The 26,300-nt window shown below is 45.7% G+C and overlaps 1 protein-coding gene across 3 annotated transcripts in view; it reads left to right on the top strand.

Annotated features, from left to right (window-relative positions):
• The window catches only part of LOC310865449 (leucine zipper putative tumor suppressor 2 homolog), a 79,340-nt gene extending 56,681 nt beyond the window's left edge, over window positions 1-22,659 (top strand). For 2 of the 3 annotated variants that reach the window (XM_083774570.1, XM_083774569.1), the window contains 8 exons: window positions 8,088-8,465; window positions 8,787-9,092; window positions 13,332-13,639; window positions 14,061-14,640; window positions 15,701-15,847; window positions 16,549-17,118; window positions 17,508-17,657; window positions 19,362-22,659. In XM_083774570.1, coding sequence (XP_083630696.1) covers window positions 8,124-8,465; window positions 8,787-9,092; window positions 13,332-13,639; window positions 14,061-14,640; window positions 15,701-15,847; window positions 16,549-17,118; window positions 17,508-17,657; window positions 19,362-19,547 — 2,589 coding nt within the window. In that variant the 5' untranslated portion in view covers window positions 8,088-8,123 and the 3' untranslated portion in view covers window positions 19,548-22,659. The remainder of the gene's footprint in view (window positions 1-8,087; window positions 8,466-8,786; window positions 9,093-13,331; window positions 13,640-14,060; window positions 14,641-15,700; window positions 15,848-16,548; window positions 17,119-17,507; window positions 17,658-19,361) is intronic. The other variant, XM_083774571.1, reaches the window with a different exon arrangement.
• The last annotated feature ends 3,641 nt before the right edge of the window (window positions 22,660-26,300 follow it).

Below are 26,300 nucleotides of genomic sequence, written 5' to 3' on the forward strand. Positions count from 1 at the left end.
TCTTTGTAAGCAGAATACCTTTTAACCGTATATCCACCATGACAACCATTAATATGGTGAGAACCAGGAGAATTGTCCTCCACAGACAGACAGACAGACAGACAGACAGACATTGTGTTGGAATGGAGGCTCAGTAAACCCCCGGGGGGCTTTTTGGCAAGGCATTAAAGCAAACATTGTTTTTACAGTGAAGTTGGTTGACTATAGTTACAATAGCACACTTCTCTGGCCCGTTGGAGGTTTTCACCGTGGAACCTTGCTGAGGTCCAGGCATGAACAATAAACGGGAGACAGGCAGCATAATTAGGTGTTCTATGCATGCATGCATGCATTCATTTTCATTGTGTGAGTGTGTGTGTGTGTGTGTGTGTGTGCGTCCACACTGCACTGTACATGACGTGTCTGTCTGTTAGCCATCCATCACCATGTCTGTACTCATGGATGGATTTAAAGGCGCACGACTCTGACTCACTGTAACTATTATACAGTATAAGTACATTTACTCACAGAATTACCGTCAATGATGAAAAACAAAGAGGCCTTTTCCAGTTTCATTTGGAAGCGGGCCTCCACCCTCAGTGGGGCCTCCAAGCTCCGACGGACTGTCGGGGGTCAGTCAACCATCCCCCGCCACCCTTGGCCCCTCTATCTCACTCGCTGCCTTGCTCTCTCCCACAATGACATAATTGTCGAGAGTAATGGCTGAGTAATAGGTATATTTTGGGGGGCCTCATATTTGGCCTTGAAACGGGGCCTCCAGATTCCTAAGGTCGCCCCTGCGCGGCAGTGCTGTATACAGACACACCCTATATATATACAAACACAAACACCCTGTACAATAGCCTGCCATATGGAAGCTCTCTTTAAGTGCTGCTTTCCGTAGAGCAGCGGTAGACCAGGTAGTGGTATAGCCTCTCACGTCCAGTGGTCGGTTTTATGACTGCTGCTCTCGCGCTGCCACGTTTGCCTTGACCACACAGTGACCGCTGACCGCCGTCTGACTAGACACTAGAGTGATGCGCTCCACCTGTTTTAACCACTTGAACCCCATGCGTCCGGCCCGGTCCATGTTCTGGGCAGATCGACAACAAACTCGCAGTGTGTCTGTTTTTGGGCGAAGACGTTTGGGTGTAGTTGGAAACGGTTGTCAACATATACGTTCAGTTCTTTAAGGCATTGGTTCCCATAGTGGGGTGCGGGACGACCAGGGGTCCTTGAGGGAGTTCCAGGGTGTGCTCAACTAAATTATAGTTTGGAACCAACTGGAACCTTATAGGTCTGTAACTCTGAGAGTGTTGGTTCCATTTGTACACTGTCAGAGTTAAATTAACAGTGATTTTACAATACAAATTGGGGTCTCAGAGATAGAAATGCCATTAAATGGGGTCCGTAGACTAATGCATGTCAAACTGAGGGTCCTTGAATTTAAAATGGTTGAGAATCACTGCTAGAGCCGTAAAAATCTTCTCTTATGGAGGGGTCCCTGCAGGCATATATTTTCAAATGGGGGGCCGCGGGCTAATTAGTGTCAATTTGGGGGTCCTTGACGTGAAAAAGTTTGAGAACCACTGCTGGGCCCTATTTTCGCCAGTGCCTCTTAGTTATCCATGAACTTCTTTGCCTTTTGTTCAAATTGTTCAACTAGTCGAGCTACATCGACACGTTGTGAGCCTCTATTTGAACTATTCAAAAATATCTTTCAAAATAGTAAAAATAAAAGAAGAAAAAATAAGTTTAGGGCCCTAAAAATAAGTTTAGGGCCCTAAAAATAAGTTTAGGGGCCTAAAAAAAGGCAAAGAAGAATAGGGCCCTATTGTCGCCAGTGCCTTAAGAGGATGCAGTGCAGGAGACTGTTGGAATCATAATCAAGCACAGGAAAGGAAGGATGTGAAGGGAGCGATGGAAAGGAAAGAGGGATGAGAGGGAAGGAAGGAGGGATGAGAGGGAAGGAAGGAAGGAGTGATGGGGAGGAGGTCAGAGTTCCATGGCCATGCATGTCTCTAGGTCTACGGCACTGTTTAGCCCCTGACCCAAAAGAAACATTTGATGCTTCCCCAGGACCCAAACTATTGAAAATAGCAGCTCTACAAGCACACAACGTGGCGCTTTCGCTTTACGGAATTTCTTCTGATTTTTATTTTTTATTTTTTATTTGTTGACAAAATTGTCAGTATATTTAGTCATCATAGCTTATAGTTTTATATTATGATGCCACACCTCGTAGAGATGTGGCATCAAGCAGCCATCCCGGGGCCTTTTCCTGCTGTGAGCTGTCCATGTCTCGTCCCCACGGCCGGTACAGCAGCACTGATTCCACTGTAGCCACAAACGGCCGTCGCCTCTCGAGGTCATCTCCCGTGGCAGATTCCCACACTCTCCTCGTCCCATCAGCGATGGGACATACTTGCTTCGTCGTCGTCCTCCTCGATTGCGACTCTCAGGGCAGGAAGTAGTCTCCCTACTAGTAGCTTGTGGATTTGATAAGCTCTTGGGAGATCCCAGTCACTTAACACACAAGGACGGAGATCGCCTTGAATGTTTTATATTGATTCAGTTTGAGGTCGCGCTATACTGTCTTATCTGCGTCTCTGTGTCTAGGACAGGGGTTCTCAACGTTTTTGGCAGTGGGGACCCCCTGGAAATGCTTTGGCCATGTCTCGCGACCCCCGCCCCGCCCCGCCCCCACTCCCCACCCCTAATACAAACTGATCTTAATAATAGAGAAATTATATCATAAATGAATACTGAAACCAGATATAATCATTAAGGAAAGTTTATGCACGTGTACTATGTAAACTCTTCATTTTGGGTACCCCCCAAAATAAATTGGCGACCCCCCGAGGGGTCGCAACGCACGGGTTGAGAACCCCTGGTCTAGGAGATAAACTATACTCTATACTACTGTCTATCAGCGTCTTTGTGTCTAGGAGATAAACCGGAAGTGGTCCGTCCGTCAGTGAAAAGGTTCCCCCTCGTTGACTTCAACGATAGCCGAAGTCTTTACTCTTGGATTCTAATCCCAGATTCCGATTCTAATCAAAACAAGCTTTGTGTTCAAAATGGGGACACCATGACGCTGTAAGTGGCTAAAGTCCGGAGACTCCAGTGTCCAAAAAGGATTGTGTGGCTGGCTTTTCAGAGGACTCCACTGAGTCCTTGATTGGAATACCTGGTATCCCCCAATTCATCCACCCCTCTCTCTGTCCTCTTTGTTAAAGGAACCCCGGTTCCTTTAACACCCTCTCCTTTCTCTCTGCATCCTGATCCCTCTCTCTCCTTTCTCTCTGCGCCCTGATCCTCCGCAGAGTGCCCGGAACTCCTCGGAGGCTCCCTGGTGGATTTGCGAGAGGCCTGATCCGTCGCCACGGAATAAATGGGGCTTCCTCTCCTGGGCAACGGCGGCGTTATTAACAGACTGGTGATAACAGGATTAATTCCCCCAGCAGCAGCCGTCACTGACCCCCATAGATCTGGATCTGTTTAGAGGAGATCTTTCTTCTGTCAGCCCCACTTTCACTCAACCAGCCGGGCTGCTCATGGGCGCTGTGTGGAGAGAGGGGTGCAACCATCCATTATTTTCTATTAGCGATAATCCGCTAGATTACTTTTTGATTAATCAAATAATCAAGAAGCATGCTTAAAATATGATAATACACATTATACGTATATTCAAATACGAGTTTTATCAACATACTGTAGCAATCAACCACGTGTTATTTTTTACGTATATATACTGGCCAACGGTGTTCGTGTTAAGTAACGTGAAAATAGCAGATCTGACGAGGTGTGTCTTTATTTTGATTCAAGCACTGGGGTTGAGTACATGTGAAAGGCTCAGGAGTGTAGCGTAGTATTGTAGCAGCATCTCCACCGCAACACGGTTGGTATATTTGAGGTGCAGAACCAAATAGCCAGCCGGCTTAGTGTGGGGGTGTGTGGGTAATAGGACCTATACCGTTTATACCACCTATACTTTTTATTTTATTTATATATATATTTTTTTTTTATCCCACGATTTTGTAACCCATTTTTCACCCCTGTGTCAATCATCTAATGTGATCCTGGGCTCTACACACCCTCCACCAACCTAGTCCCCATATATGGGGGACAAGGGGAGAGCAACGGACTTGAACTCATGCTTCCTTCATGCCTGAGTGTCCAAGTTGCTCCTTTACACCTGACAGGGGGGAGTTTCCCTGGTTGGACGTAGCGCGTGGAAGGAACACGTTATTACAATCAGTTCCTTTCCCCTCCATCAGGCGCCCCGGCTGGCCAGGGGGAGGCAGTTTTAGTGACCAGGATTACTGCATGTTTTTTGTGAGGGTACCTACCCTATAGGGGACACGGGGAGAACATGCAAACTCCACACAGAAAGGCCCTTTCGCCAACCCCGCCTTCGGGTATGGGCACTGATGACGCGGAGGAGGAAACACCTATACTATAGGTGGTATAAACAGAGACAGGATTTATTCCATTTAATCACTATGCTCTGTCTAACTCAGGGACTCTTCTAGAGTTGTGGGTGACCAATCAAACTAAAGCCCATTACTATTCAAACGTTTTATTTTGCTGTGCTGTTGGAATCCTTCTTTTTCACAGTAGGAGGTTTGGCTGATAGCTGGCTGACAAAGTGACTGAGTGTAGGTGAAACGGGTTTGTGAGCATATTATGTCTGATCAAAAATATCTGCTGGCTGAAGCAAACAGCCTCACGGAGCCTTCATTATCACACCCATTCAAACGACACCTACCATCAGCCCCCAGTATTTACAACAACACCTAAGTATCAGCTCCCAGTACTTACAACACCACCAACCATCAGCTCCCAGTACTTACAACAACACCTACCATCATGGAGGCTTCAATATCACACCCATTCAAACACTGGAGACACATTTTATTTTTAGACACGATGACATGAGCGCCTTTTACTCCCACTGTTCTTGCACCACTGGCAGAGGGAGGATGAGGAGGGAGTGTGATGAGGTGTGTGTGTGTGTGTGTGTGTGTGTGTGTGTGTGTGTGTGTGTGTGTGTGTGTGTGTGTGTGTGTGTGTGTGTGTGTGTGTGTGTGTGTGTGTGTGTGTGTGTGTGTGTGTGTGTGTGTGTGTGTGTGTGTGTGTGTGTGTGTGTGTGTGTGTGTGTGTGTGTGTGTGTGTGTGTGCGCACGTGCGTGTTCGTGTGTGTGTGGGGGAGGAGTGTTTTTCACTTGGTCTGAGGAATGCGAGCGAGGAGGAGAAAGGAGGCGGAGGTCTGAAAAGTTCAATAACTTTAAGACATAACTGTTGGGCAGTAAGCTGGAAGAAGCCGTGTTCTTTCTTTCTGTTTTTTACTTAAGTTAAAGTAGCAATACCGCAATATACAAAAATACTCAGTTACAAGTCTATGGCATGTGTATTGAGAATGAAGTGGAAAAGTATCTGCGTCAAAACATACTTGCATAATTACGTAATAAAAGTGGGTCTGCTACATTTTTGTTCAACATTTGTGAGCTTGTTGATTGGCTATTTTCGATTAGCCAAAGTGTAATATTGGACATAAAGTGTAATATTTTAATATATTGTCAAATCCTCAGAGTAACTAACTAAAGTTGCCAAATAAATGTATTGGAGTAAATACATAAAGTACATTATTTGCCTCTGAGATTTAGTGTGTGGTAGAAGTATAAAGCATAAAGAAAGAGGTTTGTTGCCAGAGCATGATGACCTTTGGAGGTCACAGGGGTGACCTCCACCGAGCTGACGGACAGACTTACACCCCCTCCGCTCCACTCCTATAGGGTCATGGAGGTTAGGGCTCACGGGGTCACGGACAACAAGCTATAGAGGGTCGGGGGTCCTTAATTCTATTAAGGGTGGAGGGGGAGAGGGAGGGGGGGGGTCTGCATGAAGAGTGCAATGAGGTCGTGAACCATGATTTATTTTGGCTTTGGTAATGGTCAGACTAGGCACACATGGGAGCTGATGGTAGGTGTTGTTTTAAGTACTGGGAGCTGATGGTAGGTGTTGTAAGTACTGGGAGCTGATGGTAGGTGTTGTAATAAGTATTGGGAGCTGATGGTAGGTGTTGTAAGTACTGGGAGATGATAGTAGGTGTTGTAAGAACCGGGAGCTGATGGTAGGTGTTGTAAGTACTGGGATCTGATGGTAGGTGTTGTAAGAACTGGGATCTGATGGTAGGTGTTGTAAGTAGTGGGAGCTGATGGTAGGTGTTGTAATAACTGGGAGCTGATGGTAGGTGTTGTAAGTACTGGGAGCTGATAGCAGGTGTTGTAAGTACTGGGAGCTGATGGTAGGTGTTGTAAGTACTGGGAGCTGATGGTAGGTGTTGTAAGTAGTGGGAGCTGGTGGTAGGTGTTGCATTCCACCTCAGCAATCCATCTCCCAGGGGTCTAGAACATGAAATACCTCGTTCTCAGTTGACACCGACAATAAGCCACTCTGCCCTACTTACTTATTATATTTGAATACACATCAAACAAAAATTAGCATGTAAGGAGATAAGCAAGGATTATCTTGTCTCGCTACACATTCATTTCTAACAAGCTCCATCTCATCACCAAATATTTTATTTAATTCAAGTACTATTATGTGTTTGTATATTGTGTAACATGTGTCTGTGTGGATGTGCGTTGATGCAGGCAAATGTTGTATATATTATTGTGAGCTGTTGATGTTCATTTGTGTGTGTGTGTGTGTGTGTGTGTGTGTGTGTGTGTGTGTGTGTGTGTGCGTGCGTGCGTGCGCATTGTGACTGTTGGCTCTGGCTGAATGTTTGCAGTCATTGTCGGGTTGGATTAAGCACGATTTATACTTTGTCGCACGGCTGTGTTGCGCGTCGAGAACAGCTGACCTACAAGCTCACAACACGTCGCATCCGCACTATATTGTGAGCTTGTAGATCAGCGCGGCACCGTCGTGCGACGAAAGTATAAACCGTGCTCGATTCCACTTGCCCAGACGGATTTGCACTTGGCACGACAGGCCGAACATATCTGTCTCTGCTCACAAACTGATAGTACAGGCTGCAAAATGGAACACTTAATCCTCTTCCACTAAATAAGGGCCTAATTTTGGCTAAGTGAGGCCTCTCCATGGGAGGGGGGATTAGGGTGACCCATTACATTGAAAACCAATTTACATCACTGGGTCAGAATCTGCTTTCTTGTCTCATCAGGTCTACAGGTGTAAAGAAGTGGGTGCAATGTGTGGGTTTTTTATTTTAATTAGATTTTACGTAAGCTCTATCAGAGGCAAGGAGAGAAAAAAGAGACGTAAAAAAAAAGGTTTACATAATTATACATACTGTAGGATATCCAGCTGGTACAGTATACGTGTACATGAGGTTAGACATGAACATAGCAGAGGTGCGTGAACACAGCAGCTGTATGTACTACGATATTTGTTGTGATTTTGGTTTACCACACGTGGTCAGTCCGGTCTGACACCAACAAGGGTCGGTGGGCGAGAATAATACTGATAATATTATACAATTTATATAGCGCTTTTCGAGGTACTCAAAGACGCTTTACAGAACAGAAAAAAAAATATATATATTGTATTAAGTTAAAAAGATTAAAAGCTAGAAACCAAAGGTAGAGAAACAAAAAGAGTGTGTGTGTGTGTGTGTGTGTGTGGGGGGGGGGGGGTATTATGTAGGAAAAGCAAGTCTGAAAAGGTAGGTTTTGACTGCTTTTGAAGCAGTAAGGTGCAACAAGGGTATCGGCGCACTGCATTGGTATTTTCTTTGCGATTATTCTGCCGATTACTTTTAATTATTTCAGTCTTTCAATTCATCGACTATAATCAAGAAGCTCCTTTTTAATATATCAACCATTCAAGCCCTATTTTATACTTGGATCGATTGGTAATGGATTATTGTTATCTATTATCAATTATGTAAAGAAAATATATATGAGATGGATTGAAGCTCGCATGCAACTCTCCAACATAACTACGTTACTTTTACCTGATTCATACTGTGGAAAAGTAAATCTACAAGTATTTATAATTTGTGTGTGCTCTCGTTCTCTCTCTCTCTCTCTCTCTCTCTCTCTCTCTTCCACCCTCTCTCTCTCTCTCTCTCTCAGGGTGTGTGCCGTGTGCAGTGACGCCATCAGGGGGCCATGGCTTTGGTTCAGGCCCTACCCTTGTCCGTGACTGACCGCCCCGGTTCGGGTCTCGACGCGCAGCCGTGCCACCCTCTCTCGTCGTCCCACTTGGCTCACCCTTGCTCCGCACCCGCCAGCATGGGCTCCGTCAGCAGCCTGATATCGGGCCGCTCGTACCAGGAGAGGCACTGCCGCGCCGCCGCCAGCGAGCACGGCGCTAACAAGCCCCGGCGCTCTGCGGCGCCATCGTCCTCGTCCTCCACCACCGGCTGCTTCCGCCTGCAGGACAAGACGCTCCGCAGCGGCAGCTCCCTGGAACAGCTGCTGGTCGTCAGCCACCACCTGCAGCAGACACAGGTATATATACTCTGTCACACGTATGTAGGCCCTGTGGGGGGACGCGGTGTCGCCTCACAGCTAGAAGGTCCTGGGTTCGATTCCCGCTGGGGATGCTGTGGGCGCTGGGGGCGTGTTCCCTCCTCAGTGCCCATACCCGAGGCGGGGTTGGCGAAAGGACCTTTCTGTGTGTTCTCCCCGTGTCCCCTAGGGTAGGTACCCTCACAAAAAACATGCAGTAATCCTGGTCTCTAAAACTACTGGCCAGCCAGGGGAAGATAAAAAAATCAAATAAAAACACGATAAAATCACTAATGTTATGTGTTATGTGTGCGCCGCCAGGCCCCGGCGGTCCAGCCGCCACCGCTGCCCAACAAGAAGCACCACCCACCGCGGCCCGCAGGGAACTCGGCCGGGTCGGGGGGCGGCGCCGGAGGAGGAGGAACAACCAATGGGAACTATAGGAACGTGTGTGACGAGGAGGCGGTCTTGGTGGGAGGGGACTGGAATGACAAGGACGTGGTGGAGGCGCTGGCCGCCCGAAGCCCCTGCAGCGACTCCGAGGAGCAGCGGGACCACAGAGCGCTCGACGGGACCATCGGAGGGCCGCCTCCCAAACTGGTGCCGGTGTCGGGACAACTGGAGAAGGTGAGAGAGAGTGACTCATTTTAGACCGGGAGACCAGATTCTACAAAATGTCTTCTAAATCGGGGGTTCTCAACCCATCATGGGTCGCGACCCCTCGGGAGGTCACCAACTTATTTTGGGGGGTCCCCAAATTATTAAAGAAAATATATATATATATTTTCTTTTTGCAACTGAAATGGAAGAGTTTACATAGTACACATAGTGCCTGCATAAACTTTCCTTAATGATTAGATCTGTTTTTTTGTATTCATTTATGATATACAATATATTTTCTCTATTATTAAGGTTATTTTTGCAGTCAGTTTGTATTGGGGGTGGGGAAGGGTGGCAGGGCGGGGGTCGCAAGGCATTTCCGGGGGTCCCCAGACAAAAACGTTGAGAACCCCTGTTCTAAATCATGACAGTTTTCTGAAAAACCCTATGTATCAGTTGGTTCTCAAACTATTTTTATGTCAAGGAATCCCAAAATTATGTAATTGGCCACCGACCCTCATTTGAAAATATGTTATTCCAGAGATGTTTGCTGTGAAAGAATATATATTCAAAGATTTGCAAGATTTTAGAAAAATAGCAGATCTACAAGCTAATGGTGAATAGTGGCACTCTGTGCCACGCTATGACCTTGTAGGGATGCTATTTTTCAAAAGCTAAAGTTTAAAATAATGGTTAAGGTGACACAGATGCGTACTACTCGGGTCTAAATGGGTTTTAACTGATGGGGACATGTCCAGTATATGTGGGGCAATGGCTATATTAGGCCAAGCCATCTAAAACAGGGTTTGTGCGTGTGTGTGTGTGTGTGTGTGTGTGTGTGTGTGTGTGTGTGTGTCCTCCAAAGTAGACCACTCTCACAATGTGATAAATAAAATAAAGCATAAATTAAAGTTCCGGGGGCGTTTGTAGGGTGCACCTTCACCACTCAGCTCCACACTGTGATGTGTACCCTGTTCATTTTGGGGGGCTTGTTGATGATGAATGATACTATGAAACTTAACAATTCATTAACTAGTACTCACCTAATGACGCCGCCACGGAGGATATACCATGTTTAACGTAATTCCAAAGTGTTTAGCCTACATTGTTTAATTCATAGACGCATGCGGTTTTTATAAACTTTGGCTAAAAGCATGTTGTTGTTATTATTCCACTAACACCCGGCACTTCTAGTCGAGTAGACTGTCATGGCAGCTGGCTACAACCGAAACAACTTCCTCTTCCTCTTCAAAATAAAAGCTGCTTATAACAATACTTTTATTTCTTAAGTGAACTACACTAGGATGTAGTAGACGCTGACGCAGGATAGTGGGCTTGGAAGGATAAATAAATCACACAGAAGGCAGGAGAAATAAACTCCGCAGACAGTCAGGGCTTTATTATTTTTAAATCTTGCCAACAAAATGGGGAGGCCCCTGGAGACTCGAGGCCTGTTTCAATTGAAACGATTGAAACATATTATATGTTTCAATATATGTATAAGGCCGCCAATGTGTGTGTGTGTGTGTTGGGATGAGACGAGAGAGATTGATAAAGAGCGGGGGAGACGCGCTGTGCGCTCTGATCGAGACGGTTATGTTTTTAATAAATTAGAAACAAATGGTCCGAATGTTCACTCGGAAATTCCTGCCGAAGTTCGAGTCCTAAAATAAGGGCTAGGGTACAGCCTTATTCCTTCTAAAGGCCTTTTCAGACAGGGAGCTGACACGCCTACTGTAGTAATTTGATTTCAATGTGCGTTTCAATTTGCACAGGTATTTTCACCCGCGCTGTCCCATGAAATTGTCACGCGCGTGCTCGTTTCGCGCACACGCCCGCGGTCGACTAGACCAGGATTGTTGTGACCTCATGAGCAGACCTGTCGCTGATCCAGGCGGCCGCAACATCTGCGTCGCACGCTCCCCGTTTGAAAGGACCATAACCCATTTTGACCTGACATCGACATTTTAAAAATGTTTTCTAAATCATGACAGTTTTCTGAAATACCTATGTTTCTATATCAGTGGTGCTCAATATTTCATGTCAAGGACCCCAAAATTATCTGTAATTGGCCCCAGACACCAATCTCAAAATATGTTGTTCCAAGAAGCAAAGATTTGTAGCTAAAAACGTTCACTCTGAAAGAATATATATAAATATTTGCGCCACATTTTCACGATTTTTCAAAAGTAGCAGACCTACAAGCTTGTAGCGCGGCACCGAGTGCCGTGCTATGAGATTGTAGATCTGCTATTTTTAAATAGCTAAAGCATAACATAATGCTTAAAACACCAAAAAGGGTTCCCGCCCCAAAATGGGTTAAGGCAATAAGACATGCTCATCATGAAACCGCCTAATAGAGGTATGCCGTTCGCTCCTCAGCAGGGCGCTGCCCGGGATGTTTTTAAGCCGTCTAATTGGCTATTTATCTTCATTGATCGCCGGGGGAAGCTTAATCACTCTCCTGACAGAGCCTGACGTTAGATGGTTTGACAGGGCTCCTCGGGATCAATAGCAGATCACTTACGTTCAGAGTTCACTCCCTGAGACCTGATAGCTAGATCGTTAACGAAGAAACGTTTAGAAGGACCTGTGTGCATCTTTGCTTCGTCCGTTTCACTTCAGTGTGTTCGCCGTCCCAGCCTCTCTCCATCAGCCTCTCTATCTGGGAAGAGAGATGGGCAATCGTTAAGAAAATTGCTTAAAAGAAAGCATGCATATTAATTAAACCAAATGAAACTGATCGCTGCCCCCTCACTGACCCCTCAAATGAGCTCCAACCAGCTGCTGCTAATTAATTAGCGCAGCTCGACTCTTCTCAACCACCCGTTCTTGTATAAGAAACACCAACACGATCATATATCTGTTGGTTTCATAATTGATTTTTCAGATTTTACAGTTGACTTTCAAAGCCCTGAATGGGCAGACTCAGCAGTTATACTGCAGACCCATTGCTGACCCATCATGAGTCCGTCCGTGTTGCAGCCTTTAGATGGTGCTGGTCGTTACCACGGGGGGGCGACCAGGCCTTTGCAGTCCCTATAGGCGTAGAAACGAAATGCCTGAGGATCTTAAGGCTCGCAAAATCAGCATAAAAACTAATAGAATGCGTCAATACCAGTGTTGTTTTTGGCAGTAAATCTTGATTTCAGTTTTAGTCGCAGTCTCTTGAATAGTTTTAATTTAGTCACATTTTTGTCACCTGGAATGTTTTAGTGTTAGTCTAGTTTTAGTCGACTAAATGTCATAAGATTTTAGTCGACTAAATCTACAGTTGATTTAGTCAAACAAAATGTATTTGGGCGGGCCTTGATGCCGCGTTGTGAGTTTGTAGATCGGCTATTTTCAGCATGCAACTAATTGTAAAAATGACTTATACTGGATCTCTTGTCCACTAGTCCCTTCCTAACATTTTAGTCTAGTTTTTATTTGTTGACGAAATTGTCAATATATTTAGTCTTAGTTTTAGTCATCATAGCTTAGTTTTCATTTAGTTTCCATTTAGTTTTCGTCATTGGAAAAAGGTAGTCGACAAACAGTTTTCGTCTTATTTTTAGTCAACGAAATCAACACTGGTCAATACGCACATCACTTAGTTGAGGTGCTGGGTTGGAAAGGGACCAGAAAAAGGTCTTCATCGGGTCAAACTGGAGATGTGAGTATCTCACCCACTTAAATAGACACCCACAGGTCACGTTAGAAATCAAGTGTTCAACATTTGCATATCACAAGAGTTGAAACAACACAAATGGCCATCATGATTAAATAATCAGGTAACTTCATCTTTGGCAACAAATAAGAGTTATAATTTAATGGTGGTTACAGTTATGGAATTATAGAAAGTGGTTGAGAGGAAAGTCCTCGTTCAGTCCTTTAGGAGACATTCGGAAAATCGCAAAAAACAGTATCACATTTTAAATCACTTCTGAAAACCCTCCTTTTCGATCTGTGGTCATTTAATATCTCTGTTTCTTTTGTATAACAAACTATGCTATAAAAACTGGTCAAACTGTGAAATAGTATTAGAAAGAGGCAAAAAGTACCATTCCAAGTGTCCAATTTCAAATACTGTATATTCATCCACTGCTGTAAAGCTGTGTAACTGTGTTTGGAAAAGCGCTTCACAAAGAAATGAATCATCTTCTATTCATTTCGGAACATGGAGAAGGTGTTGATCAAAGAAATCAATATTTATGTCCTATTTATTTCAGAACATGGAGAAGGTGTTGATCAAAGAAATCAATATTTATGTCCTATTTATTTCAGAACATGGAGAAAGTGTTGATCCGGCCCACGGCATTCAAACCGGTGATTCCCAAAAACCGCCACTCGGTGCAGTACCTGTCGCCACGGCCAGGGGGCGGCGGTGGCGGCGGCCTGTCGGAGAGCCAGGGCAGCCTGAACCTCCTGCTGCCCGTCGGGGGCTCTGGCATCGTTCCCGTTAACTGTGCTAACGGGAACACCGCGGTCGGCAGCAGCGCCGACGGGAAGCGTAACTCGTACAGCGGCGGACGCAACGCTCGGAGCAGCCAGTCCTGCTCCATGTCTGACTCTGGACGCAACTCCCTCTCAAGGTCATTACGGTTTAGGACTTTTACAATCCTTTTCTTTTTCTATTTAGGAGTTTTCAATTTCAGTTTCATTTTTGTTAGTTTTCCGCTTGGCTTAGCTTGTTTCGTTTTTAGGTCATTTCGAGGAAGCAATCTCATTGCTTCTAGCCGTTTCTTAAACCTGCGCAAAGGATCACCTACTCAAAACAAAGATTTCAGCTGTATTTTTCTCCTGGAGCGCAGCAGACTCGGTGGCTATAGGCTAGCTAGTTTCTTGGGACATTCGTGGTCTTAGTGACTACATCTGTCAATAACTTAGTTTTAAGGGTAACTGTTGTATAATTGCAATATTAGCGAGTTCCGAAAGGTATCGCAGAAGTTCATTAATGATGTTGTAATGTAATATTGCTTAAATGTTTGTCCCTTTCTTTCTCTCTCTCTCCAGCCTGCCGACTCACAGCAGCACCGGCTACAGCCTGGCCCCCAGCGAGGGCTCCAGCTCCGGGGGGTCCGCGTCCGGGGTGGTGGGAGGAGGAGGAGGGGGTCCCATCATGGACCCCATTATTATGCCGGGCCTGGGTGGGGGTCGGACCACCTCAGGAGGAGGAGGAGGAGGAGGGAGCCACCACGGTCACACCAACTCGGATAGCGGGCGGTCCTCGTCCAGCAAGAGCACAGGCTCTGGTTCGCTGAGCGGCGGGCGCTGCGGGGGCGTCGGCATCAGCGGCGGCGGTGGGGGCGGGCAGCCCCTGTCGGACAGCGGCTCGTGCGGGCACTCGCCGCTGCCGCTGGACGGCTACGAGGGCGTGGTCCGAGAGCTGGAGGACAAGCTGAGGGAGAGAGACCTGGAGCTGCAGACGCTCCGGGACAACCTGGACGAGAACGAGGCCGCCATCTGCCAGGTGTACGAGGAGAAGCAGCGGCGCTGTGAGGGCGAGATGGAGGAGCTGAGGCAGAGCTGTGCTACCAAAATGAAGCAGGCGTCTCAGAAGAACCAGAGAGCACAGCAGGTCCTGCAGCTCCAGGTAATACTCCTTGTGTTCTGTTGCTGCGCTCACACGGGCAGATGCAAAAGATGCAAAGATCACAGCATAATTTTGTCCTGTTTGTCCTCCACACGGTCGTTGACACCACCAAGCGTGCGTCTGTAGTGACTTGTGTCATAGAGCGCCAAAGTCCTGACGTCACTCGCTCATCCCCTTGATGGTTCACGGAAAGTCATTTGTCTATGGAGAATAACATGGGCTCATCTTAAAATCGTTATATATGAGCATTGTGGTCCAAAAATAAACAAGCTGTATCGGCATTATTGTCAGGGAGGTGTCTCTGTATCGTTTGCGACAGTCAGTCACTCATATATGATACAGTCTGTTTCTATAGTGAAAATGTAACTAATTCAGTAGCAGTAACAATAGCGTTTTCTCTCAGTCAGTTGATTCTTCATATCCATGAAGAATGAGTGAAACGGCCGGGATGACATGTTTATTAATTATTTTTCAAACACAGATCTAAACACGGATCTAAAATCCCCCTATGGGGATTACAATGTAAATAAAAAAGTACACGAACCCGTGGATTTGCGCCCACTACCGATATTGACGTCAGACTTCGGTGCTCTATTGCAGCTACAGTTGTACCTTGAACTGCAGGTCCTTCAGTTCCAGGTATACTTGTACTGTATATACCGGGGGATGCAGCCATACCGTTTATATACAGGTACATGTGAATGGGCGAGAGAGCGTGCCAGTCCCCTGTGAGGAATACTATAAATACAGGAACTTACTGCGGTAAAAGTTTACATTTTGCAGAGGTGTGGCAACTTGCCCTATGTTAACCTTCCAAGAACCACTGCTCTAGAATCTAGGTGTATCGACATGACTGTGTGTGTGTGTGTGTGTGTGTGTGTGTGTGTGTGTGTGTGTGTGTGTGTGTGTGTGTGTGTGTGTGTGTGTGTGTGTGTGTGTGTGTGTGTGTGTGTGTGTGTGTGTGTGTGTGTGTGTGTGTGTGTGTGTGTGTGTGTGTGTGTGTGTGTGTGTGTGTGTGTGTGTGTGTGTGTGTGTGTGTGTGTGTGTGTGTGTCTCTCAGGTCTTTCAGCTCCAGCAGGAGAAGAAGAAGCTTCAGGAGGACTTCTCGGCGCTGCTCCAGGACAGGGAGACGTTGGAGAGGAGGTGCGCCAACATCCAGCGGGAACACACTCAGCTGGGACCACGTCTGGAGGAGACCAAGTGGGAGGTGGGTCACAGGTCAAAGGTCATATAGGCTCTGTGAGACCAGCGTATGGTCCCTCTAAGAGACAGCTTGAGTAGACTGGAAGGTTGAGCACAAGGGAAGGACCATGAGATGTATGGAATCCAGACCAAAATGCTCTATATATAGCCTGAGAAATCGTGATTTTTCTGTCGAAATATACCGTATATATGCATGTATCTAAGGATATCAGGGCTGGACATTAAGGCTTGTCCTGTTGTCCGGGACAAGTAATAAATCTTTCCGGACAAGTGCATTACATTTTTACTTGTCCATTGGACAAGTAACTTTTGGTTTCACTTTTTCTGTGACGCTCCCAACAGCCAACAACATTGTCATTATTGTCTGGCTTTCCTAATAATCGCCTTTCCAATATTGGTAATAGACATAGAATGTCTGCGATCTTACATATTTACATTTCATGTATTCCAAATACACAGCCATAGATCGGTCCTATCCACACACGGTTAGCAGACTGTGGCTGTGTATTTGGAATACGTACATGATCACAGACATTCTAGGGCTATTATATTGTAAATTGAGAATATTCATCTTATATTGAAACATGTATTCACACCTGTATTTGTATGTGCGCGTGCTCCAGACAAGTGACTTTTGTGTCCGGTGTGGACAAGTTAACGGGAAATGTACTATCTCTCTCTCTCTCTCCCTGCCCCACTCCCCAGGTGTGTCAGAAGTCAGGGGAGATCTCCCTGCTCAAGCAGCAGTTGAAGGAGCTTCAGTCGGAGCTGAGCCAGAAGGCGGGGGAGATCGTGATCCTGAAGGCCCAGCTCCGGGAGGTCCACTCTGAGCTGCAGTCCAGCCAGGCCCGCACGCAGGAGGCCGGCACGGCCGTGCGGACCCGTGCCCTGGAGCTGGAGGTCTGCGAGAACGAGCTCCAGAGGCGCAAGAGCGAGGCAGAGCTGCTCCGGGAGAAGATGGGCCGCTTGGAGGAGGAGTCGGCGCGCCTCCGCGACGCCCTGTCTGCCGCCCACGCCGCACAGACGCCGCAGACGTCGTCCGGGAACCAGTGTTCGGCAGCGAAGGGCCAGTGTGCGAGCCTCTCCCTTCAGCAGGGTAGATGCGTGGCGGGCAGGGCCCCGGGAGGACCCTGCTCCGGCCCCCCGGGGGGCCCCTGCCCCGGCCCCCCGGCGTACCGCGACGGAGAGGAGGGTCGTCTGGCCTGGGGCGGGGAGAGCGACGAGGTCAAAGCACAGCGGCAGAATGCAGAAAACCTGCTGGGACTCAAGCAACAGGTAGAGCTTCCTTCTGCTGTGTCCTGTTGAGTAGAACGATGCGTTAACCTGTTGGGACTCAGGCTACAGGTAGAGCTTCCTTCTGCTGTGTCCTCAGATAGTGGGTCGGGACCCATTTTTATGGGTCGCACCTCGAGTAAAAATCCCATTTTCTTGTCCTACATTAAAAACGTCTTTGTTTAAATAAAAACTATTAAAATAATTGTATACATTTTAAAACAAACAAAACAAATCCAAAACAATCTAAAAGAAAGAACATCCGTGAATAAAAACAAAAGTTTATGAAGAAGTAGTGAAAAATAGTCTACAGATCTACAAACTCGCAACGTGGTGCGACGCGATGTCCTGAGCCAAACGTCTAATCTCTGGTTTGGGTCTGGACCTGAAAGGTTGAGGAACCTCTGGTTCATCAGACCTCCTCCTTCTCCTCTCAGGTGGAACGGCTGAAGGCGGAGCTCATGTACGAGAGGAGGAGCAGTGAGGAGCAGCTGTCAGGGTTCGAGGAGGAGAGGAGGGTGTGGCAGGAGGAGAAGGACAAGGTAAGGCTGCCCACACTGCTCCAGTACAGTTAAGAACACACTGTCCGTTTCATTGTTACTTTTGGCTGTTAAACATTTAGATGCATTTTATCACAGCATTCTTCTGGCTAGAGGCCATATACCAGTCATAATTATTGTAGTGGTTTTGCCAAGGGAGAAACACACAGTTGTTTAACACTCCGCCCAGGACGGAGATTAATCACAGGACGGAACATTAATGATATCATAACCGAGCGCACCGCTCCACAGGCTGGGAGCGTCGATTGAGCATGCGATGTCATTTCCGGTTGGGACGTCATCCAAAGTGGTCCCCCTCCATTTTAGTGGATGAGAGGAAAAATCTTCAAACGTGAATAACTCTTGATCTAAATCAATCCGTCCAATTCTAACCAAAGATATGTTTTTGACGGCCCATCACTGTCCTGTCACTTGTCGCGTTAGAAGTAATCATACTATCCCGTTGTTGTCGATCCCCTCGGGGGTGTTTTGGCTACATCTAGCTACTTCAAGCTACTTACAAAATGGCACGGAGCAACCTTGAAAAAGGCCCTGAAGAAACAAATCGCTGGGCGTCCTGATTTAATGGTTACAAATACCCCCGGGTGTTCTAGGTGTTAACAACTAGAATTATTATTATCTTTTTTTTTACGGGCGCTAGCCCCTCCTATATTCAGCTATTAGTGTAGATATCCGTCCTACACAAATTAAATAAAATTCCAATGAATGGAGAATTGTACGTCATAGTGTCTGAGCAAAATGGCTTAGTGTCAATCTTTGTCCTAACTTCACACAGGTGTGATTCTTTTTAAAGCAGATGTACAAGCTGTGTGTGAGACTTCAATGTATTGACGCCCTCTCTCTCTCTCTCTCTCTCTCTCTCTCTCTCTCTCTGGTAATTCCATTTGCCTTGAAGCACCTTCAGTGATAAGTTAATTATGCCGAGCTGTTGGACTCATTATGGCGCAGGTCTTTTGTGTCTGCAAGCTGTCAGGTGTTGCTCTGCAGTTTAATTATGTGTGCAGTGCAGTGTTGTTGTTTTTTTATGTAGATATTGTCTTCTGTCTCTTAGTGGTGGCTAATCTAGTTTGTCCCTTTAATGAATCAATTAGGCAAGATGAGGAAGGGGGGGAATTTCTATTTTAAACCATTAAAACCGGAACAGCATCTGCGCCATTCTTTATTTTAGCTATAGACAGACACACAGACACACACACAGACAGACGGTGGTGGCGATGGCTCCGGTGTAGATGTAGAGTGGCTGGCGCTCCCCCAGAGGTAGTGTGGAAGTGTCCTTGAGCAAGACGCTGAACCCCTAATTGCTCCTGATGTGCTGGTTGGTGCCTTGCATGGTTTCCGCTGCCATCACTGTCAGTGTATGAATGTGTGTGTGAATGGGTGAATGTAATGCACAATCTATGATTCTATGTAAAGCGCCATATAAAGTGCTATATAAATGCACCATTTTACAGACAGACAGACAGACAGATATATCTATGAGCTTGTAGATCGGCTATTTTTTTAATCTTGAAAATCTTTGAATATAAAATAAAAATACAGTATATATTATTATTCATTATGAATAATATATATTTTTCAACTCAGATCATTGCTTCTGAGGCTCCCTCCCCAAAAGACATCTTTTTCAGAATCGGCCTCAGCAGGTCTAAAATGGGTTTTTATAACTCTACGGCTCTGCTCTATAAGGTGATCCGCTACCAGAAGCAGCTGCAGCAGAACTACATCCACATGTACCGACGGAACCGCGACCTGGAGCGCGTCATGAGGGAGCTGAGCCTGGAGCTGGAGAACCACCGGCAGACGGACGCCTACGACATGCACGGCGGCAGCACCGACATCTGCTTTGAGGAGATCACCGCCACGGAGATCTGAACGCACGCACACAGCTTCTTCCCTTCCTTTGTTACTTCCACCATGCCCTCTGCATGCACGCACGCACGCACGCACGCACGCAGCCACGCACACACACACACACACACACACACACGCACACACACGCACACACACAGACATACCGCCACAGAGATATGAACACAGACGCTTACATGTGCACGCTCTCTCTCTCTCACACACACACACACACACACATGCACGCATGCACGCATGTGTGTGGAATACATTGACCAGTATTTACAAAGGATTCTGCTGTTCCGCAGTTAGACCATAAAGCCAAAAGATGGAACTCCCGTGGCAAGTACTGTATTCTTTTCGGGATGTTTCTTTCTACCCGGACCGGACCGGACCGGACAAGGTGAACATGCATGGGGGGGGGGGGGGGACCCCCCTTTCTGTCAAAAAGGTGAACATGGGGGGACCCCCCCGTTCTGGGGAGATCCTCCCGCCCAGCACACGTTCTCACGTTCCACTGTGAGACGTGCTGTAAAGAATACCGCACGGTATATCCGGATGCCACGGTGTGACCACCCTCCTGAGTCCTATATAATACCAGCACAAAGACTCACTCCACGGGATATTAATTTACCACCAGACTCAAGAACAAACTGAAGCATGGTCGTTGTTTTTTTCCTGTCGGAACACATTCAAATCAGGGTATATTCCAAGCATCAACACATTCAAGCAAAATAAATAAATAATAATAAATAAATAAAACATTCCGCTTACAGTGACCTGGTCAAGTCAACGATAGTCTCGCGTTGCCAGACAACTATTCCACAATCTCCGAATGCTATATAGAGTCTGGAACTACACCTTTCCCAAATCCGAGTAATCTGTTTGTCATTTCCGTTCACAAAAATATATTAAAAAAATACCTTATTTTTATTTCCATTTCATCTAGCTATACTGTATATGCTTAGATGATTTCTATTTATATTAGGATACATTTAAGACGAAACGGAGGTGGGTAGAATCGAGGCTTCACTTCCGCTTTATATTTTATTCACGATCAGAGCTAACGTTGCTCCAGACTGTATGATGGAAGCATTTGATAATTGCGAGGGGCAGCAGTCTGGCCACGCGAGACTAAAGGCTAGTCTGGATTTTCAGTGGTGAGGTGACCACCGGAGCTGAAATAACGTTGAGCAGTGGTGAGTAAAAACAGAGAAGGGCTGGGGTGGTTGTTTGCTCTTCACCGCGGCTCGTGATGTCATGTTGTAGTTCAGTGGTCACCTCACCACCGAAAATCCAGACTATGAATGAGCCTTAAGTCAACGACCACACGTAGCACAGGCAAGAGGAAAGCCTGGTCGATGTGCCTCGTCTTACGACTGACGGGAGCATGAATCAGGCCGAACACCTGACCACCAGAACACCTGACCACCAGAACACCTGACCACCAGAACACCTGATCACCAGAACACCTGACCACCAGAACACCTGACCACCAGCACATGACGGCAGGCTGACCGCTACCGCTGGCCCCGCCATGACCTCATCACCCCTCGCTGGTGTTTTCATCGGTAGGATCGGTGTCCGCCACTGCACTAACGACTAACTCCCGGCACCTGTAAAAGGGAAGAAGGTGGGGAAAAAAAGACGACGCCAAATATCTGACATTTCCCCGTTAATTCACATTGTGTCGGAGGGATCGGCGGTGCATCACATCATGTTCATGTTTCAGAGAACGACACACATTGCACGTCCCCCTCCCTTTTATCCAAACACTGGTTTTAATACTACATTTTGGAAGCCATTTTCCTCAGCAGTGAGTAGTATAGTGATATGAAACGGAATGTATCGTGACTATTGTCACGACAGAGACATGCAGTATAGTGTTAGTGGTCTGGTCATAACCGGCCATGAAAGAGTCTGTAGTAGTAGTTACTAGTACACCCACCTTGTAATGCTTTGCAAAACCTGCAAAAACCCCTGTGTTTCCCTATATAACATTAACCTGCATACAGCCCTCTGTTTCTCTGTTAACATTAACCTGCCCTCTGTTAAGTCAGCCTGTACAGCTTCTTTGTGAAGAGTCATCGAACCTTCCAGTATACCTGGGTCTGTCATTGATTCTCAGTTTGCTCGCATTTTGGCATGCTGTTCTGTCACTGGCCGAGATGTCCAATCGTAATATTTTATTTGCGACCGCAGATTACTATGAAAACTTGCAAAAACCTGTCCGTCGCTCCGTCACGCCACCATATATGGCCGTCAGTCCATCACGCCTCGTGACACGTCACGCCACCATATATGGCCGTCAGTCCATCACACCTCGTGACACGCTCCATATATGGCAGTCACAACAACACATTCTCACATGACGACTGCCACCCTGTCCGTATATGCAAATCAGACAGCCCCGCCCTGTCGCCTCATTCAGGCTCTCGGCATGGGGCTTCTAGCCCGCTTCTGATGGCTTTTTACCTTGCCTTCTTCTCGACGTTTATAACTTCACTTTTAACGTTTTTAATGACAACATGGCCTTGTTCTCGATCACGTCCGTTTTCCGTCGTCACTCAGTCACGTCACGTGACATAAACCTCAGCATTCCGTTGGTTCAGTCGCGCGACAACACAAGACGACACTTTGGGCTTTCGGACCGCCCTGCACATTGATAAATGTGACAGCGACGGCAAGGCGTCCTGACCGTATGAGTGATGAGTTGTGTTTGAATGAGAATGTGTGGTCCACTCTATTCCACTGGCAGGTTCAGAATCTCTCAACGCTGAGAGGCTCTGTTTAAAAACAGTTAAGCTGTAGCACAAAGAAGCAGATACAACAGGGCGAGGGCTCTCTCTGTAACCCTGTCTCTCTGTCTCTCTCCTTCACCTTATACAACTTTTATACTTCAATAGGCTATAATAAGGCACCGTGGTTCTTCCACCGTTCAGAGACAACATTGTGAGGACAACAGAGAACTTTGGTTTACATGTCACGTCACTTTAGTGATTTAATTCGGTCGGTGTCGTTTTTGAACCGTAGAGGCATGTTTGTTATCCCTTTACACTCCCCGTCCCGTTTCCCCCTCTTATATTCCTGCTTAGCACATGTTGTTCACTCCGTGAACTGAACTCGGCTCCAAGCCGATGAGCAGGTGACAGACGGTATGGTGGCTGTCATAGGCTGATGAGCAGGTGACAGACGGTATTTATGGTGGCATGAAGACTGCATGACCTTGTTGTGTCTCATCTACAGGCTGCCAGTTACAAGAAAAAGTCCGGAATTTGAGTAAAAGTGCAAAAGTATTGGTATCAAAATGTACTAAAAGTAGAAAAGTGCAGAATGTCCCATTACAGAAGTTAAAAATATTTGGAAAGTGGCCGTTCTACAAAACTCGCAATGTGTCGCATCACGACACATTGTGAGCTTGTAGATCTGCTAGTAAAAATATATATTTTTTAATCTACAAAGTAACTAGTAACTAAAGTTTTCAAATAAGTCTAGTGGCGTGAAATTACAATTATTTGCCTCTGAGATGTAGTGGAGTAGAAGTGAAAAAGTGGAAATACTCCACTAAAATAAAAATAACAGAATACCTACAATTTGTACTTGAGTAAATGTACTTACCGGTAGTTATTTTCCACGACTGAGTACTGGCAGCCCAAATGCACATTTTTTAATCTGATTGTTTTTTTATCAAGTCTGACCAAAAAAAAGACAATGAAAAGATGTGACTGTGAATGAGATTTGAACCGCATTCCTACGAGGTGGTTTGAAATGCGATTCGCATCTGAGACTGCGTCTCTCAGTCTGAACTAGTCTGGACGCGGCCCTCAGGACCCTGTCAGAAAATTAACCGATCTACAAGCTCACGGCGCGCCGTGATGCCACACATTGTGATCTTGTAGATCGGCTAGGCCGGACGAGGCAGTAGAAGCATGTGGATGCTGGCAGTGTTGATTCCGTCAACTTAAAATAATATGACGAAAGATGTTTGTCGACTACCTTTTTTCACTGACAAAAGCTAAATAAAAACTAAGCAATTATGACTAAAACTATGACTAAACATACTGACAATTTCGTCAACAAATAATAACTAGATGTTGAAATGTTAAAATGGAGAAGAGATCATTTTATAATTGGTTTGCGATCGGTGTGTTGTGCTCTGAAAATCTGCGTGCAACCAAGTGTAAAAGCAGGCATTAAGACGCCATCAAGGCCTGCCGAAATACATTTTTGTCAACCAGTTCAACTGTAGACTTAGAAAACATTTCAGACGACTAAAGTGTGACTAAAACAAAGAATATCCTGTCATAATCAACACTGGATGCGGGGGCCTGGGGCACTGTTGACTGTTATCTAAAGGCTTATTCATACTTCATACTTTTAGGTGATAAGGCGACCACTGAAAAGGTGCTAGATAAAAACAGAAAGATGTGTTTAGGGCCTTGCAAACGGGGAGCGATAAAACACGCCTATAGTTCATTTTCAATGAGACCTGCGTTTTTGCTCTGAGAAGTCGCGGTGCGACAACGCAAGCGTATTTACGTGAGCGCGGTCCCGTGCATTTGTTGTGCGCATGCTCGTTACGTGCACACGCCCGCGACTCACCAGACCTGGATTCTGTTTAGCTTTCTCCTGGAGGAGACCTGTGTTGATCCAGGCAACAACGCCTGCGTTCCTCCTCGCTTCACGTTTGCAAGGCCCCTTTGGGTGAGCGGTGAGTCTCTTATCACCGCGGCTCCGTGATGTCATGTTGTAGTTTTCGGTGGACATGTCATCACCTAAATCTGGAGAATGAATAGGACCTTTTCACTATGTACTGTTACATCATCACTGAGCATGGCAGGTCAGCATACGTGGGTTGAGATTATTCTCTTTTGTTTTACAGAGTCTATATTAAAAAAAAAGATACGTAAATGGAAATCTATATAATGAAAATGATGATGCATATTATTTTTATAAATATATATAGCACCTGGAGATATTTTGTCGTAGTACCGGTATCTACGTGCGTTTAATATGCAAAGTTTAAAGAACTTCTATGTATATGTTCTATCTCATATGAGCATTTTAAGTGACCGATCTGTTTGAAATGGAAGGGGCGACCGGGCCGCGTAAAACCAACTGTACACACGGTACATTAACGCTGTAATGCATGTGTGTATATGAATGCTGTGATGCAGGCAGTACGGTGTACATGTACGTTAACGATACATTAATGAATGATACAGTACAGTTAACAGCATGCGTACAATGTACAACACAAATCATCAAACTTTGGTAGCTGATAAACCTTTCGAGAAATGTTGGTTTGAAAGAAAAATGGTCCTCTCTCCATTTTGAACGGTCAGTCCTTAATTTGATGTTCAATATATTATTATTACATCATATCACCCCCATATAATTCTCGCTGTTTTGTTTTGGAGCTCATCGTCGACAGATAATCGGTGCATGAAAAGTGTCTGATAGTTTGGAAACCGGAGCTATTGCAAGCCATAAGCGTTGTTCTATTATCCATACTAGCCATAACGTCCGTTGAATATCTTTGAAGAAATGTATTTTAATGAGCTTTATATCAAATCTGAAAGCTTAAAGGTATATTCAGTGATTTCACTCAAAAAACCTTAGGTTTCGTTTTTGCCTTGGGACCCAAACTTTCGTCCAATCAGGATAGAGAGTCAAAAACGAAACCTAAGGTTTTTTGACCCCCAGGGGTTAACTGGGGACAGGGAGGAACTCCTTATATGGTCAGCACACTCTATAGTAGAGAGGATTATCTAACAAAACAAAAAAATAAGTGATATTTGAATTAAGTGAAATCACTGAATATACCTTTAAATGCAGATTTTGTAGTTTTTTTTTAAATTATTATTATTATTTTACTCGGGTTAACACGGTTCACTGTGGTTTGAGCAGTATTATTAAAAGCATGCACTGTGTGTATTTCATCAAGTTAATTTAATTTAGTTGTCCATAAACAGCTGAGCCCTTCTTGGCAATACTGTGTTGTATGACGAGGACTATAGTGGAAATGTCAAATGGAAGATTTCAAAGCAACACCTTGTGATCTCTCTTTCTGAAGATAAAACAAAAACAACGTTTAAAAAACCTTTATAAAATGTGCCCAAACGGGGATGAAAGGTTTAATGTGGTCCGAGTCATGGAAGATGTCTCCAGCTGGGTTGTAATTCGGCTTCATTCTCTGGTAGACGGCAGTATAGTAGTCAGGGGCCAGGGCAAGTTAGCCGAATGTTGGACCAGTCTGGAAAATAAATACTTTCTTCAATGGGTTCATAAAGGTGTCTACTATCACCTCTCAATTTGTTCCAAGCCAACTCCCTTGGGGAAACTTTGTGCTGCTTTAAGTAGCATGTGACGGGTCAAACTTAGGTTTTTCATGATTCTGAATTAGTTCAGCACGAAAAACCACTCATTAGGCAAAAGAAACCAACAGCCATTTATTTGTGAAGAACACTATTGGTAAGCCTTTATTTTCCAGATTGGTCCAAAATTGGGAACTTAACCAAACATAACCATAACCTACCTAGAGTGTTATTTTGATACACCTCCACAGCACAGCCCCACAATGAATACGACCCCCTGGGTGTTGTGGGTCAAACTGTGCCCCCGCCCTCACCACAGGCACTGTGCACACTTCTCTTCATAATCCCCTAACAATCTGTTTCATTGTAAATATCCTAAAGCACTAAATAGTGTAACAGAGTGACATTGTCTTTTATTTGGACAAAATATCTATTTCAGATGTAGCCACTGTGATTAGAC

The sequence above is a fragment of the Protomyctophum parallelum genome (assembly GCF_964188405.1).
Source record: "Protomyctophum parallelum genome assembly, chromosome: 10".
In the NCBI taxonomy this organism is placed as follows: Eukaryota; Metazoa; Chordata; class Actinopteri; order Myctophiformes; family Myctophidae; genus Protomyctophum; species Protomyctophum parallelum.